Source organism: Oratosquilla oratoria, chromosome 12 (genome assembly GCF_046742065.1).
Source record: "Oratosquilla oratoria isolate Oo_2021 chromosome 12, ASM4674206v1, whole genome shotgun sequence".
NCBI lineage: Eukaryota > Metazoa > Arthropoda > Malacostraca > Stomatopoda > Squillidae > Oratosquilla > Oratosquilla oratoria.
Genome location: NC_134788.1, coordinates 45,206,251 through 45,221,658, shown reverse-complemented (window position 1 = coordinate 45,221,658; position 15,408 = coordinate 45,206,251). Strand labels below are relative to the sequence as shown.

Below are 15,408 nucleotides of genomic sequence, written 5' to 3'. Positions count from 1 at the left end.
GTGAACCATTGGCTTCACAAACAGTGGAACCATCGTACGGTTATAAAAAAATTGAATTTCGCTCCAACCACCAGTGTGGACTGGCGGAGCTTCTGCGCTGAAGTTACCGAGCGTTGGCTGGAAAATCAGGGTCCTATTGGGGGGGAGGGCATTGAGGTCGAGATCGACGAAACTCTCTTCATCAAGAGAAAATATAATAGGGGTCGCTTCACAAAACAACTGTGGGTTTTTGGGGGCATCGAAAGACTCACCAAAAAGTGCTTCCTCGTGCCTCTACTGAACAAAGACAGGAGTGCTCGTACGCTCGTGCCGATCATCAAAAATTTTATTAAACCAGGCTCTGTTGTCTATAGTGACTCCTGGCGGGCGTACAAACAACTGTGCGACCAAGGTTACAGCCACTTCGTGATCAATCATAAAGATCACTTTGTTGATCCGAACAATCCAAAAGTTCACACTCAAAATATCGAGCGTCTCTGGCTAGATTTGAAGCAGTGGTCTAAACGCCCAGGAATCAGAACCAAATACTATAAGTAGTATCTGGCGCGCTATATCTTCCTCCACACCTACGAGGAAGAAAAAGTGCTACATCATTTCTTCCTGCAACCTCATCACCTGAACAATCAACCTCTTCAACACAAGCCTCTACTTCATCAGCATAAGGTAATCATAATGCTATTATTGTACGGTTCGGAATACCTCTACTGATGTGGTTTATTGCTACGTTCTGAGGCTGCATAGATGTAGAGAACTTCATATATGTCTCATGTGTTCCTAGTCATAAATGTTGTGATATTAACCCATTAAACTCCGATGACAAGATGTCTTGTCATTTGGTCAAATAAAACAAAAAATCATAAAACACCAAAATGTTTGATCAAACACCAGAAAAATATGACGTCAGTCCTAAGCGAAGCGAGGACCAAATACACGGAACACTCCCGCCAACCGGGGTGTTTTTTCCCTATTTCTATGATATTCCTGGCTCTACATTGCATAAATCTGTGCTTTTGCAAACGCCCATTACCCATTTATTGCTTCTCCCCACCCAAAAACCCCGTTTTCCCACACGTCCCCCTCAGATCGTTCTGGTAAGTGAGGTAACCCAAGTTACATATCTTTCATATTCAATATCTCGAGAACTACGCACTTGCGAAGGAAATCAAGTACACCATGGTTCATATCACAACATTTATCACTAGGAACACATGGGCCATATATCAACTTGTACCGTTGTGTGCATATATAAATTGACCACCTAACCTAGGTATAGGTAGAGATTGTTATTATCATTATTATTATTTTTTTTTCACTCGAGAATGATAAACATGTTTTTTGTTTTATTTTCAGGCCTGTGTGTAGGGAAGGGGAAGTGTTCCCAGACAAATAAAAGTCAGTAAAAGGTTAGCAAGGATCACACAAATGTTGGTATCTGACATCATTGATCGTTGGGCGGGACCTCTGGAAAAATATGACCAAGATTTCTCTCTTATTATTATTGTTATTGTATCCTTCATCATCTAATTTTATTATCATCAAACTGGGGTGTGAGTGTGGCAGGAAGGAGTGGAGTCCAAACGTCCCCGGGTCAAAATATTCTCGGTGTGGTAGTACCAAGATGTCCCCGGGTCAAGTACCAAAACGTCCCCGTTCTGCAATGTACTTGTCTGTTCACAATGAAAATAATTGATAAAACGTATCTAATCTGTAATTAAGGAGACTACAACCATGAATGAATGACCAAGTGTCTTCAATGTTGTGTACACATACAAAGTCATGTACGTACTCTGTACCGTTTGAGATCAGGGATGTAATAGCTAATTAGCTGTCTCATGAATTACTGACCAAACCCAAACAAGGAGGATTTTTGCTCAAATGCACAATTACATATATACGGTTGCATTATTTAAAATGTGTGATTTCCATATAATTTGATCAAAGAGAAATCCTGTTTTTATCCTTAACGACCACAGCTACAAATACTGTCCGACTCACTAATTACCGACCAAACCCAGACAATGACGGTTTTTGCTCAAATGCACAATTTTATATAAAAATTAGCATATGGTTGCCTTGTTTGATATATTTTCTTTATGATGTGTGATTTTCATGTAATTTGATCAAAGAGAAGTTATGTTTTTATCCTCTGCAAAATTCCCAACTACAGCTACGATCTGTCCAGCCCACCATCTATGATCACTAGTATGGATCAAACTACATTCTATTAAGTTTCTTACTATTGTGTTATTAGTGTAATAGATTGCATACAGTTGAATTATTTGAACTATTATCTTTAAAATGTGTGATTTTCTGACTAATTACCGACCACAGCTACGAATACCATCCGACTCACTAATTACCACAGCTACAATTCGTCCAGCCTGCCATCTATGATCACTGGTGGTATGGATCAAACTACATTCTATTAAATTTCTTAGTAATGTGTTGTTAGTGTAATAGATTGCATACAGTTTAATTATTTGAACTATTTTCTTTAAAATGTGTTGATTTTCATGTAATTTGACCAAAGAGAACTTATGTTTTTAGCTTTTGCAAAATGACCAACCACAGCTACGAATACCGCAACAAATTACCTTACTCGTAATTCAGCATAAACGTAGGTCGGGTATGTGTGTGTGCAGAGGGGGAAGGGGGGATTCCAATGTAGAAATTATGCCCAGCGAGCCTTGATCAACCTTGGCGTGGCCGATGTTGGAGTGATTGATCAAATTCAGTCGTAATTTATGGTATAAATGACAAGGACTATTGGTTTTAGATTATGTTAAAAAATGCTAGTAATAATGGAAGGAATTGAATGGAGTTTTGACCCTAGGACATATTGACACGAGGACGTTATGACCCGGGAATGTTTTGACTGGTAAACGGAGGTAGAACGTAGATTGAGAGAAGTAAGTGACTTCTTAATTCTCTGTTAATTTTCACTTTATCAGCCTGTTTTGTTTTGTTTTTTTTCTAATCTGTCATATTTTATTTTCAATCGTCCATTTTCTTCGTCTTCTTTTAAGCTTCTTTGGTGCAAATTGTTTGTTCTCTAAACTTGCCGGACTCTGGTTAATGCCTTGATATATTTGTATATTTTCATCATACTTCTAAAATATTAGCAAGTAATATACTTTGTATCAAAATGTTCTCAAAATAGTATAGTACCCCATAACTTGAAAACTTAAATATTTTGTTGATTTATGCGTAAGACTGCTACAAGGCACACAGATTCATACAAGTTACTTAGAACTCATTTGTACTGGATGTTTTTACTGAATAAGAATAATCCCAATTGTTCGCCTCGTTTTAGTATTTGATGGAAGGGAGCGGTGAATCCAACATATCCTAAGTGTAGGTAGAGACAGGTTAGGATACATTGATTACAAGTAATTTACTTCTCACACAGAGATATGAAAAAATCAACAATTTGTATTTTTATCTATAAGCTTCTGGTGGTACATACATACCAAAGGCTTTTTCACCCTTCCATGGGGGGTAGCCAAAAAGAAAATGCATAGAAACCACTCCCACCCATTCCATTTCCTATATATTCCACTCCCCTCCACCCTCCCTCTCATCTTGGCACCTCCCAGATGATGGGTAATCCCTGCATCCTGTCCACTGCCCTGGGTTAGAAGCAGTGTCGCAAGACACAGCACATCCACAGCAAGGCCCCTTCATAAATTCAGCGACCCCCCTCTCCATCCCCTCATGCAGAAATGGAGAAGACAGGGCTGCGTCAAAATTTTTCTCCCTCACCCCACATCCCCCAACTACTCCCCCTCATGCATCACAGCATCATCTATACACAACCCTTCTCCATTCACCCCTATCTTCTGTCCTCTCCCGTCCTTCCTCCACAGACATTCCTCTCTTTCCTGATGCTCCTTTCACCCCATCCATCCATCTCATCCTAGGACGCCCTTTCATATTCATTCATTCCACCTCTGCCTTCCACACTTTTTTTTTTACTAATCTTTCTTCACTCATTCTTTCTGTGTCAAAACCATCCTAATACTCTTTCATCAACCCTACCTCCCAGCTCCCTTTCCACCCCTGTTCTCCTCCTCACCTCATTTCTCACTCTAGCCTAGTAACCCCTATCATACTTCTCAGACATTTCATCTCAAACACATTTAAACTCCTTCTCTCTTCCTCCCTCATGTTCCATGTTTCTGCCCTGTACAGTGCTGTTGGCACAATCACTCCTTCATATAACCTCCTTTTAGCATCCATTCCCAGATGTCTATTTCTCATTACACTTTTCAATCCACCAAGGCATTTACTCGCTTCTCAATCTACATTCTACCTCCACCCCCACTCCTCCCTTTCCTTCCACATTTGCACCCAAGTATCTAAAACTACCCACTTCTTCCAGTCTCTAACCCTTAATGCTCACTTCCAGCCTGCTGTCACTCTCCCCTTGTACATCTCATCACCTTACTTTTACCCACATTTATCTTCAGCTTCCTTCTTTCACACACCTTCTCAAACTCTGTCACTAACTTCCTCAATCCCTCTGATCCTGCCACAAGGGCAGTGTCGTCAGCAAACAACAAATGGCTCACCTCCCACTTTTCTCCATTTTCTTTAATCATCTCCAACTCCTGACCCACTACCCTTGCATTCACCTCTCGCACCACCCCATCCATGCAAAGATTGAACAGCCAGGGCGACATAACACATCCCTGACAAAGTCCCACCTTTACCTCAAACCATTTCCTCTCTCCATTTCTAATCCTAACACAAGCTCTACTACTCTCATAAAAACTCTTGACTGCTCTTAACAGCTTTCCTCCTATCCCATATATGTGCAGTACCTCCCACAGTGCCCTCCTGTCTACCTTGTCATAAGACTTTTCCAGATCCATAAAAGCGCAAAAAAATCCTTACCTTTTCCTATTGTTTTCTTACGTATATGTCTTACCACAAAAATCTGATCTACACAACCCCTACCTGTCCTAAACCCACACTGTTCCTCTCCAATTAATCCCTCTGTTCCTCTCCTAATCCTCTCAATCATGACCCTCCCATAAGCCTTCCCAACTACACTCAACAAGCTGACCCCTCTGAAACTACTACACTCACACTTGTCCCCCTTTCCCTTTTAAAGCAGAACTATACAGGTACTCCTCCAGTCCTCTGGCACTCTACCCTCTCTTTAACAAACATTAAATAACCTCACCAGCCAGTCCACCATAACTGTACCTCCTTCAGGCATTCTGCATGGCATCCATCCAACCCAGGTGCCATACCTGCTCTCATCTTTTTAACAGCTTAACAGCTGCTTTCACTTCATCCTTCCCTATTTTCCTCACTCATCACTCTCATTTTCTTAGCGCTTCCCACTGCAACTACCCTTCCCTCCCTATCCTTCACATTTAGCAACTCCCTAAAATACTCTGCCCACCTTCCTCTCACTGCCTTCTCTTCCATTATCATCTCTACATCTGCACCTTTTACCTTTTCTTCTCTACTTGATTCGCCTCCTCTTCCTCTTTTAATTTCCTTCCAAAACATCTTTTTATTACTTTAAAAATTTTCTGTCATACTCTTACCCCATTACACATCTCTCCTCTTTGCTTTCTTTATCTTATGCTTAACTTCCCTTCTCTTTACTTTGTACCTCTCATACGATTCCCTCGTTCTTATTTGTAGCCAATCTATGAATGGCTGTTTCTTCTTTACTACACCCTTATTTGCTTCCTCATCCCACCACTCACTACCCTTCCTTCTATTTCCTCCCTCCCTCCTTGTTCCACACACCATCTTTGCACACCTTATGACTCCCTCCTTGAACCATCCCCATTCCTCCTCCACTCCTAGTTCTACTCTATCCTTTACTCCCTCCCATTCCTCTCTCAACTTCTTCTTATACTCATTCTTCTTTTCTTCCTCATTTAAGCAGTTCACTCCAAGTACCTCCCTACATTCTGCCGTTTTTCTCTTTCTCCACCCATTCTCCATTCTCAATTTACCTTCCACCAGAAAATGATCTGATATTCCCCCACTCTCTCCCCTCAGGATATGTACATCCTTGACTCTTTCTACCACACTCCTGGTTACCACTATATAGTCCATTAATGCTCTGTCTGCCACCCTTCCATCCACCACCCTCTCCCATGTGTACTTATGCTTGACTTTCTTCCTAAACACTGTATTTGCTATCATCAACTCTCAAGACAAATCTCCACCATCAATTTTCCACTATTATTTTTACCTGGAACTCCATACATCCCAATCACTCTGTCTATTGGTTCATTTCCTACCATAGCATTAAGGTCTCCCAATACAACTACATTGACATTTCTCCCTAATCCCTCTATGCACTCATTTATATCTACCCAAAAAGCCTCCCTTTCCTCTATGCTCTTCTCACTACCAGACCCATACGCACTTACAAAAACCTACATCTCCCTTCCCAGCTTCACCTTCATCCACATCAACCTTGATGAAACCTCCTTCCACTCCACAACACGCTTACTTATCTCTTCACTTGCTAGTATAGCCACCCCTTCTCTCGTCCACTCTTGACACCTGAGTACCTCCCAGCTACACTCCCAAACTCACAATCGCCCCTCCCCGTCATTTTAGTTTCACTCAAGCCAGCACATCCATCTTTCTTCTCACAAACATACAGCCTATCTCTTCCCTTTTACTCTCATCTGTACTACATCCACGCACATTAAAAGACCCAAACCTTAGGGTACTGTTTGGAAAACTCCCAGACCCTCTTATGCCTTTACTTTTTTTAGGAATGACCCCTTTTGGGGCTACAGGTAGTAGAACTCCTAATCCTATCCCCCGTCCCATTTTTTGTCGCCTTATACGACTCAAGTGGAAAGACTTGGTGGTAGCATTCTATTCCCCCACCACAGGGTAGGCAAAAAAAGGAAATAGATATTCAGAAAAATTGTACAGGACAGTAACAAGGGTGGGGGGGCAGCATAACTGAGGGCCAGTCCTAGTATAAAAGTGTCATCATTTCCCTATGAAAAGAGTTTTCCTCTATCACAGACAGACAGAATGATGTGTGGCTCTGGTCTGTAGGGGTAGCCCATATAGACCCTAAAGTATCAACTGCATGCTACTTTGCCACAATAACATGCAGCCAATACCCCTCCAACCCTGATGTTAGGGGATGGGGGGTTCACTGCAAAATGAAAAAAAAAAAAAAAAAAAAGATTGCTGTAAAAATGAATAGCAGATTCTCATGAATCTCAAATGTTTATTTATGACATCCTTCATTGTTGTTGTTGTTGTCATTCCCTAGACTGTCCCCAAGGAATGCCACAGCTGAAATTGGGTTTTCCCACAAATCCTTTATAAATTGTATGTTGTGTTGTTTGCGTGCATGATTGTGTATAATGCAGTCTTCCATTATGCGTTGTATGGTATGGGGTGAAGTGTTACATCCTGGGCAGCTGTTCACAATGCGGTCATCTAGCCTCTTCTGGTAGCTTTGAAGTGCTGGGTGGTGGCCGCACCGCAGTCTGGCCAGGTGGACTCTGTCCTTTTGTGGGAAAGAGGATTCAGAAGGGTGGATATCAGGGGGTCTGGCATGCAGTAGTGTGTTGTCTCTCAGTGTGTTAATGGAGCGGTGAGTGATATGATTATGAATATGTTTCCGGAGGCTGGTATTTGGTGGTTGTGGAGGAAGAGAAGAGAGTATCTGTGTGTGATACAGGTCTTTGGGTGTTGTTTTGATGTTTCTTGGTGTGTGTGGGTGTTCTGCTCTGTAGTGTAGCGGGTGTGATGTGTCTGTGGTGGCTGCAGCAAGTGTTTGTGTTCCTCTTGTGTAGTGGTGGTCCTTGACTTTGAGGACTTTTGTTTCATGGTGTAAATGGTCTGTAGGTGTTGTATTTGTGCAGCCTGTAATTGCCTTTAGGGCTTTGTTTTGTATGATTTGAAGGGTGTTGTGATGTATCTCACTGAGATTAGGAGCCCATGCAGGACTTGCATAATTCATTACTGAGCGTATGCATTGTTTGTATAATGTTGTATTAGTTTCTTTGTTTTATCCAAATGTTGTTCCAGTGATTGACTTAAGTGCATTAAGTCTAGGTGTGCATTTGTTTTTTATGTTTGTAATGTGTTGTTTGAAAGACATGGATGTATCTTATATTACACCAAGAATTTTCGGTGTGTTTGTGTGTGGTATTAGAGTGTTGTTGATGTAGAGATGAGGTATGTATTTATGTTCTTTTGTCCAGTTGGTAAGAAGTGTTGCTGTAGATTTGGCTGGAGCTATTTTGAGTCTGTTTGTGATGAACCATGTGTTGAGTGTATCAAGGTATGGCTGGATTATTTCTGCAGCTTTGTCTGAGTTACGATGTGTGCATGTGATTGTTATGTCATCTGCGTAGGAAGAGATTTGTATTTCTGAGGTGTCTGGTGTGGGTAAGTCATGCATGTATAGATTAAAGAGTGTGGGGGATAGAACAGAGCCCTGTGGTACTCCATTCTTAATGTTTCTGATGTGCGATGATTGGCCATTATATGACACATAAGCATTCCTACCTGCCAGATAATTGGCCAGCCATCTTTTGGTGTTATTGTGCATGTCTGTGTTATATATTTTATTTGTTAGGTTGTGGCGGGGGATAGCATCAAAAGCTTTACTAATGTCTAATGTTATAAGAAGTGTTCTGTGGTGTGGTCTATTTGAATTGATGCCATCTAAAATTGTTTGTGCGAGGTTTATCAGAAGAGTGTTTGTGGAGTGTAGTGGCCTAAAACCGTGTTGTGAGTCAGCAAGGGGAATATGTGGTGTGACAAGTTGAAGTATTAGGCGTTCAATGACTTTAGAGGGGGTGCAGAGAAGTGTGATTGGGCGGTGCGATGTTGGGATTGTTGGGTCTTTGTTTGGTTTTGGAATGGTGATGATTTTACCATACTTCCAGATGTTGGGTATAGTGTTGTGCGAATAGCTGTAGTTTGCAATGTTTGTGAGTGCATGTATACCTTGTGGTCCAATATGTTTTAGGTGGATGTTACTTATGTTATCAGGGCCACAGGCAGATGAGTGCTTGAGATTATGTATTATGTGTTTTGTCTGACTGTCTATGAAGGGTGTATAGGCTGAGTCTGTGGGAAAGTCTTTCTTACATCGAATAGTGCGTCGGTCGTCAGGGTGAGAAGTGAGATGGTTTGTCTGTGGAAAATGATTTATGAGTGTGTTTTGCTTGTTGTCTGTTTGAGGGTAGATTGTCTGTTGTTGTGATTATTGCTGCATGAGAGTGTGTTGTGTTACTGTTGGATAGTGTAATGCTGTTGAGTGTTTTGTACAATTTGCTGGTGTTTGTTTTGTGATCAAGTGTATTGATAAAGTTTTGCCAATTTTGTGTTTTTTGCTCATGTATTTTATTGGCAATCACAGTGTTTAGTGTTTGTATTTGGTCTGCTATGTTTGGAGGGATAGGTGTGGGGGTATTGTGTTTAAGCGTGTCTCATTGTCTGATGAGGCCTTGGATTTCTGGTGTGAAGTTGGGGTTGTGTGATTTTCTATTGCCTCTAGGGATGTATCTCTTGTCTGCATTTTGTATGATTGTATTAAAAGTGTGCACAGCATTGTTTATGTTTGTGATTGGTGTTCTGTTAAGTGTTTCAAAATGTTGTTCTGTCTCTTCAGTAGAAGCTTCCCAGTTAGCTCTCTTGTGATTGGTGTATGTGTGTCTGTGGCCAACTGGGGTGCATCTTGTTTTGGTGGTGATGATGATTGGAAGGTGGTCAGAACCAAGGGTTCTGACCACTCTCCATGATGTTGCTGGGGTTAGGCAGGGGGAGCAAAAGGTGATATCAGGAGAAGAGGGTGTGTAGAGGGCTTGGTGTGCAATATGTGTATGATTATGTGTGTTGTTCATGATAGTCAATGAGTCAAACTGAGTCTGTATATCAAGCCCTCTGTCTGTGTCAGGGTTGTCAACATACCTGGCAGACGACTTAGCGTTGAAGTCATCACCCATGATCAGGTTGGGGATTGAGGCTAGTTGGCTAAATTGAGGCCTGAAGGTGTTTGGAAGTGTGGGGGATGATTGGGGGGGGAATGTATATGTTAACTATTGTCAGTGTTGATTTGTTGCCTGTGCAGATTCGAATGGATTGGATTTCTGTAGTGTTATCTGTGGTAGGGAGGAGAATTTTGGTTGTGGCGCTTGTGTCCACAAAACAGATGGAGTGGTGGATCAGGGTGATGAGTCCACTGCCATTGCCGTCGGTCCGGTCTTGTCTGATGGTGGTATAATTATGAAATGATGGTGTTTTGTGTGAGTGTCTTATTTTTGTTTCTTGTATAATTGCAATGTGTATGTTGTGTTGTTTAAGAAAGTATTCGAGTTCATGTTTTTTCGTGTTAATACTGTCAATGTTGTGTTGTAATATGTTGATGTTGTGTGTTCTGTGTGTGTTGTATCTTGCTGTTTGGGGTTGAGTTGGGGTGTTAACGGGGAAGGTATAGGATCTGGGTTAGAGGGGGGAAAAGAGAGATTGGGGACAAAGGAAGTGGAGTAATGATTGGGGATAAGGGCAAAGGGAAATTAGGAGTGGGTAAGGGTGCTGGCTGTGGTTGGGGAGGTGGGAGTGGGGTTACTGGAGAGCAGGTAGAACAAGTCCAAGTGTTTGTGTATTGGTTTGTGTCAGCAAGTGTTGTACAAGTGAGGTGGGCCCAGTTTTTACACATACTGAACTGAACCAAGCCCTTTGTCTGTCTGCCCAAAGTAATGGGTTTAGAGCATGTTGGGCATGTGTATTTTGTGGTGGGCCCAGGATTGCTCTCTACATCTCTGGCTAAAAGTAGAAGAAGAGGGGTGATTGCCTGAAAATCACCCCTCGGTGCAGAAAAAACATAACATTGCATGTTGAGAAAAAGGATTGTGGCACTCCCCAAGGCAGTTGTAGCTCCTCTTGGGGATCGGTGCCGCCTGTGTAGTGATCCTAAATGAAAATTTGACATAGATTACTTATTTCTATGTTATTGTATCACACATTATACACCAATACCTTTCTCGTGTCCTCTATCTCTTTGTAGTATTTATTCAACAACATCAGTGTTATTTGCTCAACCTTCTATTTCTTATTCCTTTAAATTTCTTCTATGATACGAGTTGTTTGTCCCCTTCCCCTACTGTATTTTGGTTAATGCCCTGCTGTAATTGTATATGCTTGTGTTCCTTAAAAAATTAGATGTCAAACTTATGATATATTTTTTCTTTCAGGTCGAGGGTAAATATCATCATTTCATTGGAAAAGGGTATCCAAAGATTCCTTCAATTTGTCATATAACAAAGAGAATCCTGTGTGGCGTCTGTGACTTACCTGTCTCATGAATTGTCTTTAATATCATGATATGATTCACACTGGAGAGAAACTTTTCCAGTATCTTGCCTGATGCAGATTTCTCATGAATTAGTGTTCTTGAATAACAAGTGACGTCCCACACTGGAGAATACAAGACTTTCAAATGTGACCTGTGTGATGCAGCTTTCACACAAAGGTATGATCTCAAACAACACATGATGACCCACGCTAGAGAAAAGCCTTTCAAGTGTGACCCCTGCATTGCAGCTTTCATACAAAAATGTAGTCTCAAATCTCACACAATGACCCACAATGGAGAATAGCCTGTCCAATGTGACCAGTGTGATGCAGCTTTCTCAAAAAAGTGTAATTTCAAATATCACACCATGAAAGACAGAGGAGAGAAGCCTTTCTAATGTGACATTTGTGAAGCAACTTTCTCACAAAAGAAGGGTGATCTCAAATGTCACATCAGGGCCCACCCAGGAGAGAAGCCTTTCAAGTGTGACCTGTGCGATGCAGCTTTTTCCACAAAACGTTCTCTCAGATACCACATGATGTCCCACACAGGGGAGAACCCTTTCAAGTGTGACCTTTGTGATAAAGCTTTCTCACGTATGAGTAATCTCAAACGACACGTTGTGACCCACTCTGGAGAGAAGCCCTTCAAGTGTGACCTTTGTGATAAAGCTTTCTCACAGATGGGTCATCTCAAACGACACGTAGTGACCCACTCTGGAGAGAAGCCCTTCAAGTGTGACCTTTGTGACAAAGCTTTCTCACAAAAGGGTGATCTCAAATCTCACATGATGACCCACTCTGGAGAGAAGCCCTTCAAGTGTGACCTGTGCGATGCAGCTTTCTCACAAAAGAAGAACCTCAAATATCACATCATGACCCACTCTGGAGAGAAGCCCTTCAAGTGTGACCTTTGTGATAAAGCTTTCTCACAGATGGGTACTCTCAAACGACATGTAGTGACCCACTCTGGAGAGAAGCCCTTCAAGTGTGACCTTTGTGATAAAGCTTTCTCACAGATGGGTACTCTCAAACGACACGTAGTGACGACCCACTCTGGAGAGAAGCCCTTCAAATGTGACCTTTGCGATACAGCTTTCTCAGGAAAGAGTGCTCTCAAATCTCACATGATGACCCACACAGGAGAGAAACCTTTCCAATGTGACCTTTGCGATGCAGCTTTCTCAGGAAAGAGTAGTCTCAAATCTCACATGATGACCCACACTGGAGAAAAGCCTTTCAAGTGTGACCTGTGCGATGCAGCTTTCTCAGGAACGAGTAGTCTCAAATCTCACATGATGACCCACACTGGAGAGAAGCCCTTCAAGTGTGACCTTTGTGATAAAGCTTTCTCACAGATGGGTAATCTCAAAGGACACGTAGTGACCCACTCTGGAGAGAAGCCCTTCAAGTGTGACCTTTGCGATGCAGCTTTCTCACTTAAGAGAGCTCTTAAGGCTCACGTGATGACCCACACAGGAGAGAAAGCTTTCCAATGTGACCTGTGCGATGCAGCTTTCTCAAGAAAGGGTGTTCTCAAATCTCACATGATGACCCACACTGGAGAGAAGCCTTTCAAGTGTGACCTGTGCGATGCAGCTTTCTCACGAAAGGGTAATCTCAAATATCACATGATGACCCACACTGGAGAAAAGCCTTTCAAGTGTGACCTTTGCGATGCAGCTTTCTTGGGAACGAGTAGTCTCAAATCTCACATGATGACCCACACGGGAGAGAAGCCTTTCAAGTGTGACCTTTGTGATAAAGCTTTCTCACAAAAGGGTGATCTCAAAGGACACGTAGTGACCCACTCTGGAGAGAAGCCCTTCAAGTGTGACCTTTGTGATAAAGCTTTCTCACAAAAGGGTGATCTCAAATATCACATCATGACCCACACGGGAGAGAAGCCTTTCAAGTGTGACCTTTGTGATAAAGCTTTCTCACTAAAGAATAGTCTCAAACAACACATAGTGACCCACTCTGGAGAGAAGCCCTTCAAGTGTGACCTTTGCCATGCAGCTTTCTCAGGTAAGAGTTCTCTTAAGGATCATGTGATGACCCACACAGGAGAGAAACCTTTCAAGTGTGACCAGTGCAATGCAGCTTTCTCACGAAAGGGTATCCTCAAATCTCACATAATGACCCACACTGGAGAAAAGCCCTTCAAGTGTGACCTTTGTGATGCAGCTCTTTCAACAAAAAGTACTCTCAAATGTCACGTGATGACTCACACTGGAGAGAAGCCCTTCAAGTGTGACCTTTGTGATGCAGCTCACCCAACAAAGGCTGCTCTCAAATATCATGTGATGACCCACACTGGAGAAAAACCTTTCCAATGTGACCTTTGCGATGCAGCTTTCTCAGGAAAGAGTGCTCTCAAACGTCACATGATGACCCACACTGGAGAAAAGCCTTTCAAGTGTGACCTGTGCGATACGGCTTTCTCAGGGAAGACTGATCTCCAACGTCACATGATGACCCACACTGGAGAGAAGCCTTTCTAATGTGACCTGTGCGATGCAGCTTTCTCACAAAAGAAGAACCTCAAATATCACATCATGACCCACTCTGGAGAGAAGCCCTTCAAGTGTGACCTTTGTGATAAAGCTTTCTCACGGATGGGTACTCTCAAACGACACATAGTGACCCACTCTGGAGAGAAGCCCTTCAAGTGTGACCTTTGCGATACAGCTTTCTCAGGAAAGAGTGCTCTCAAACGTCACGTGATGACCCACACAGGAGAGAAACCTTTCCAATGTGACCTTTGCGATGCAGCTTTCTCAGGAACGAGTAATCTCAAATCTCACATGATGACCCACACTGGAGAAGAGCCTTTCAAGTGTGACCTTTGTGATGCAGCTTTCTCACGAAAGGATAATCTCAAACAACATATGGGTAGCCACAGTAGAAATTAACCTTATTTGTCGCACGTTGACCCATACTGGAAGGAAGCGAGGTAATCCTTAAAGATGGTGGTTTTGCTATTTCATCTAACTAGAAAATATTTCGGTTACAATATTCTAGATTTCCGTAAGAACACCTCAACAATGTGTCAAACATTCGTATAGTACTGTATAGGCTTAACTTCTTTGTTCGTCATTTAGCTTGTTACTCTGACACAAAAGCATTTTGAGATTTAGAAACTTAAAAAACAAAAGATCGTAACCGAATTCGTCTCTACTTGAACCAAGTAGCATGCTAGCGAGAATACCTAATTGGTGTCTTTGTTGTAATTAAGTTCATGGAAGAGGTACCTCATGGAGGTTATAGATGGGTTTGCTGTTTAATTGAATGACCAGGAGCACGGTGATTGTGCATTTTATATGCTTGCCTTCTTTTTACGCTGGAAAATAGTTTTGTTTATAATTGTTGATACGTATGTTTCACAAATAAAGATATGTATATATAGACATGTTTGACTTATCACTTAGCAGGCTAGTTTATTATCATTATTTTATGATGGAGTCCTCTTGTGTATAGATAATTATAATGATAACAATAATGATATGATAATGATAGTAACAAAAATAGTAGTAACAATAACAACTCAGGCTCAGCAGAGATTAGATGTTGCTCCTAGCCCCAACTGCTGACCGGTCCAGCACATGCAAGACTTCATTGATGTTGGCAAGTGGAATAACCTTTTAGACAGATCTAAACAATGTACTTTCTGCTTTTTACAGTGGTGTACACTTGACACATTTCGCAAGGTGTGCAATTCTCTGTTTTTAGATTTGTGCTCGGAGGAAAAGAGACATACAAGTCTATACTCGTCCCCATTGCTCACCGCACAGGACCAGTTTCTGCCGCAGGTATCGCCCATTTCTGTCAGTAACGCTCTGCCCCAATTAGGGACCAACTCTCCCCTTCATCTTAAGGGAGGAGCCACCCGCCGCTGCTTGATTGTCAGCATCGCTCTACCCCGTCAGGGGCCAGCACTCTCTGCTCTCTTCCCCATTCGTGGGAGCCGCCTTCTGTTTGACTCTGACTCTGAGTCTCAAAGACTGTCAATCTGCCAAAAGGGTTGACTTTATTTCTTGCTTTATTTAAGCGGTGTTATGTTAGACCCTTAAAGAGAGGCTGAAAAGAAGA

At 42.1% G+C, this 15,408-nt stretch overlaps 1 protein-coding gene across 3 annotated transcripts; it reads left to right on the top strand.

Annotated features, from left to right (window-relative positions):
* Window positions 1-532: 532 nt before the first annotated feature.
* Window positions 533-13,820, top strand: LOC143031612 (uncharacterized). Of its 3 annotated transcripts, none has more exons than XM_076195693.1 (3): window positions 533-663; window positions 1,351-1,403; window positions 11,217-13,820. In XM_076195693.1, exon 3 carries the CDS (start codon window positions 11,853-11,855, stop codon window positions 13,818-13,820), a length of 1,968 nt encoding a protein of 655 aa, XP_076051808.1. In that variant the 5' UTR covers window positions 533-663; window positions 1,351-1,403; window positions 11,217-11,852. The 3 variants fall into 3 exon arrangements, with proteins under 3 accessions (XP_076051808.1, XP_076051810.1, XP_076051809.1); XM_076195694.1 differs by lacking the exon at window positions 533-663 and adding an exon at window positions 987-1,091; XM_076195695.1 differs by lacking the exons at window positions 533-663; window positions 1,351-1,403 and adding an exon at window positions 932-953.
* The last annotated feature ends 1,588 nt before the right edge of the window (window positions 13,821-15,408 follow it).

Excerpts from the sequence above, each read along its gene's own strand:
- LOC143031612 (XM_076195693.1), top strand. The coding sequence starts at position 11,853 with ATGATGTCCCACACAGGGGAGAACCCTTTCAAGTGTGACCTTTGTGAT.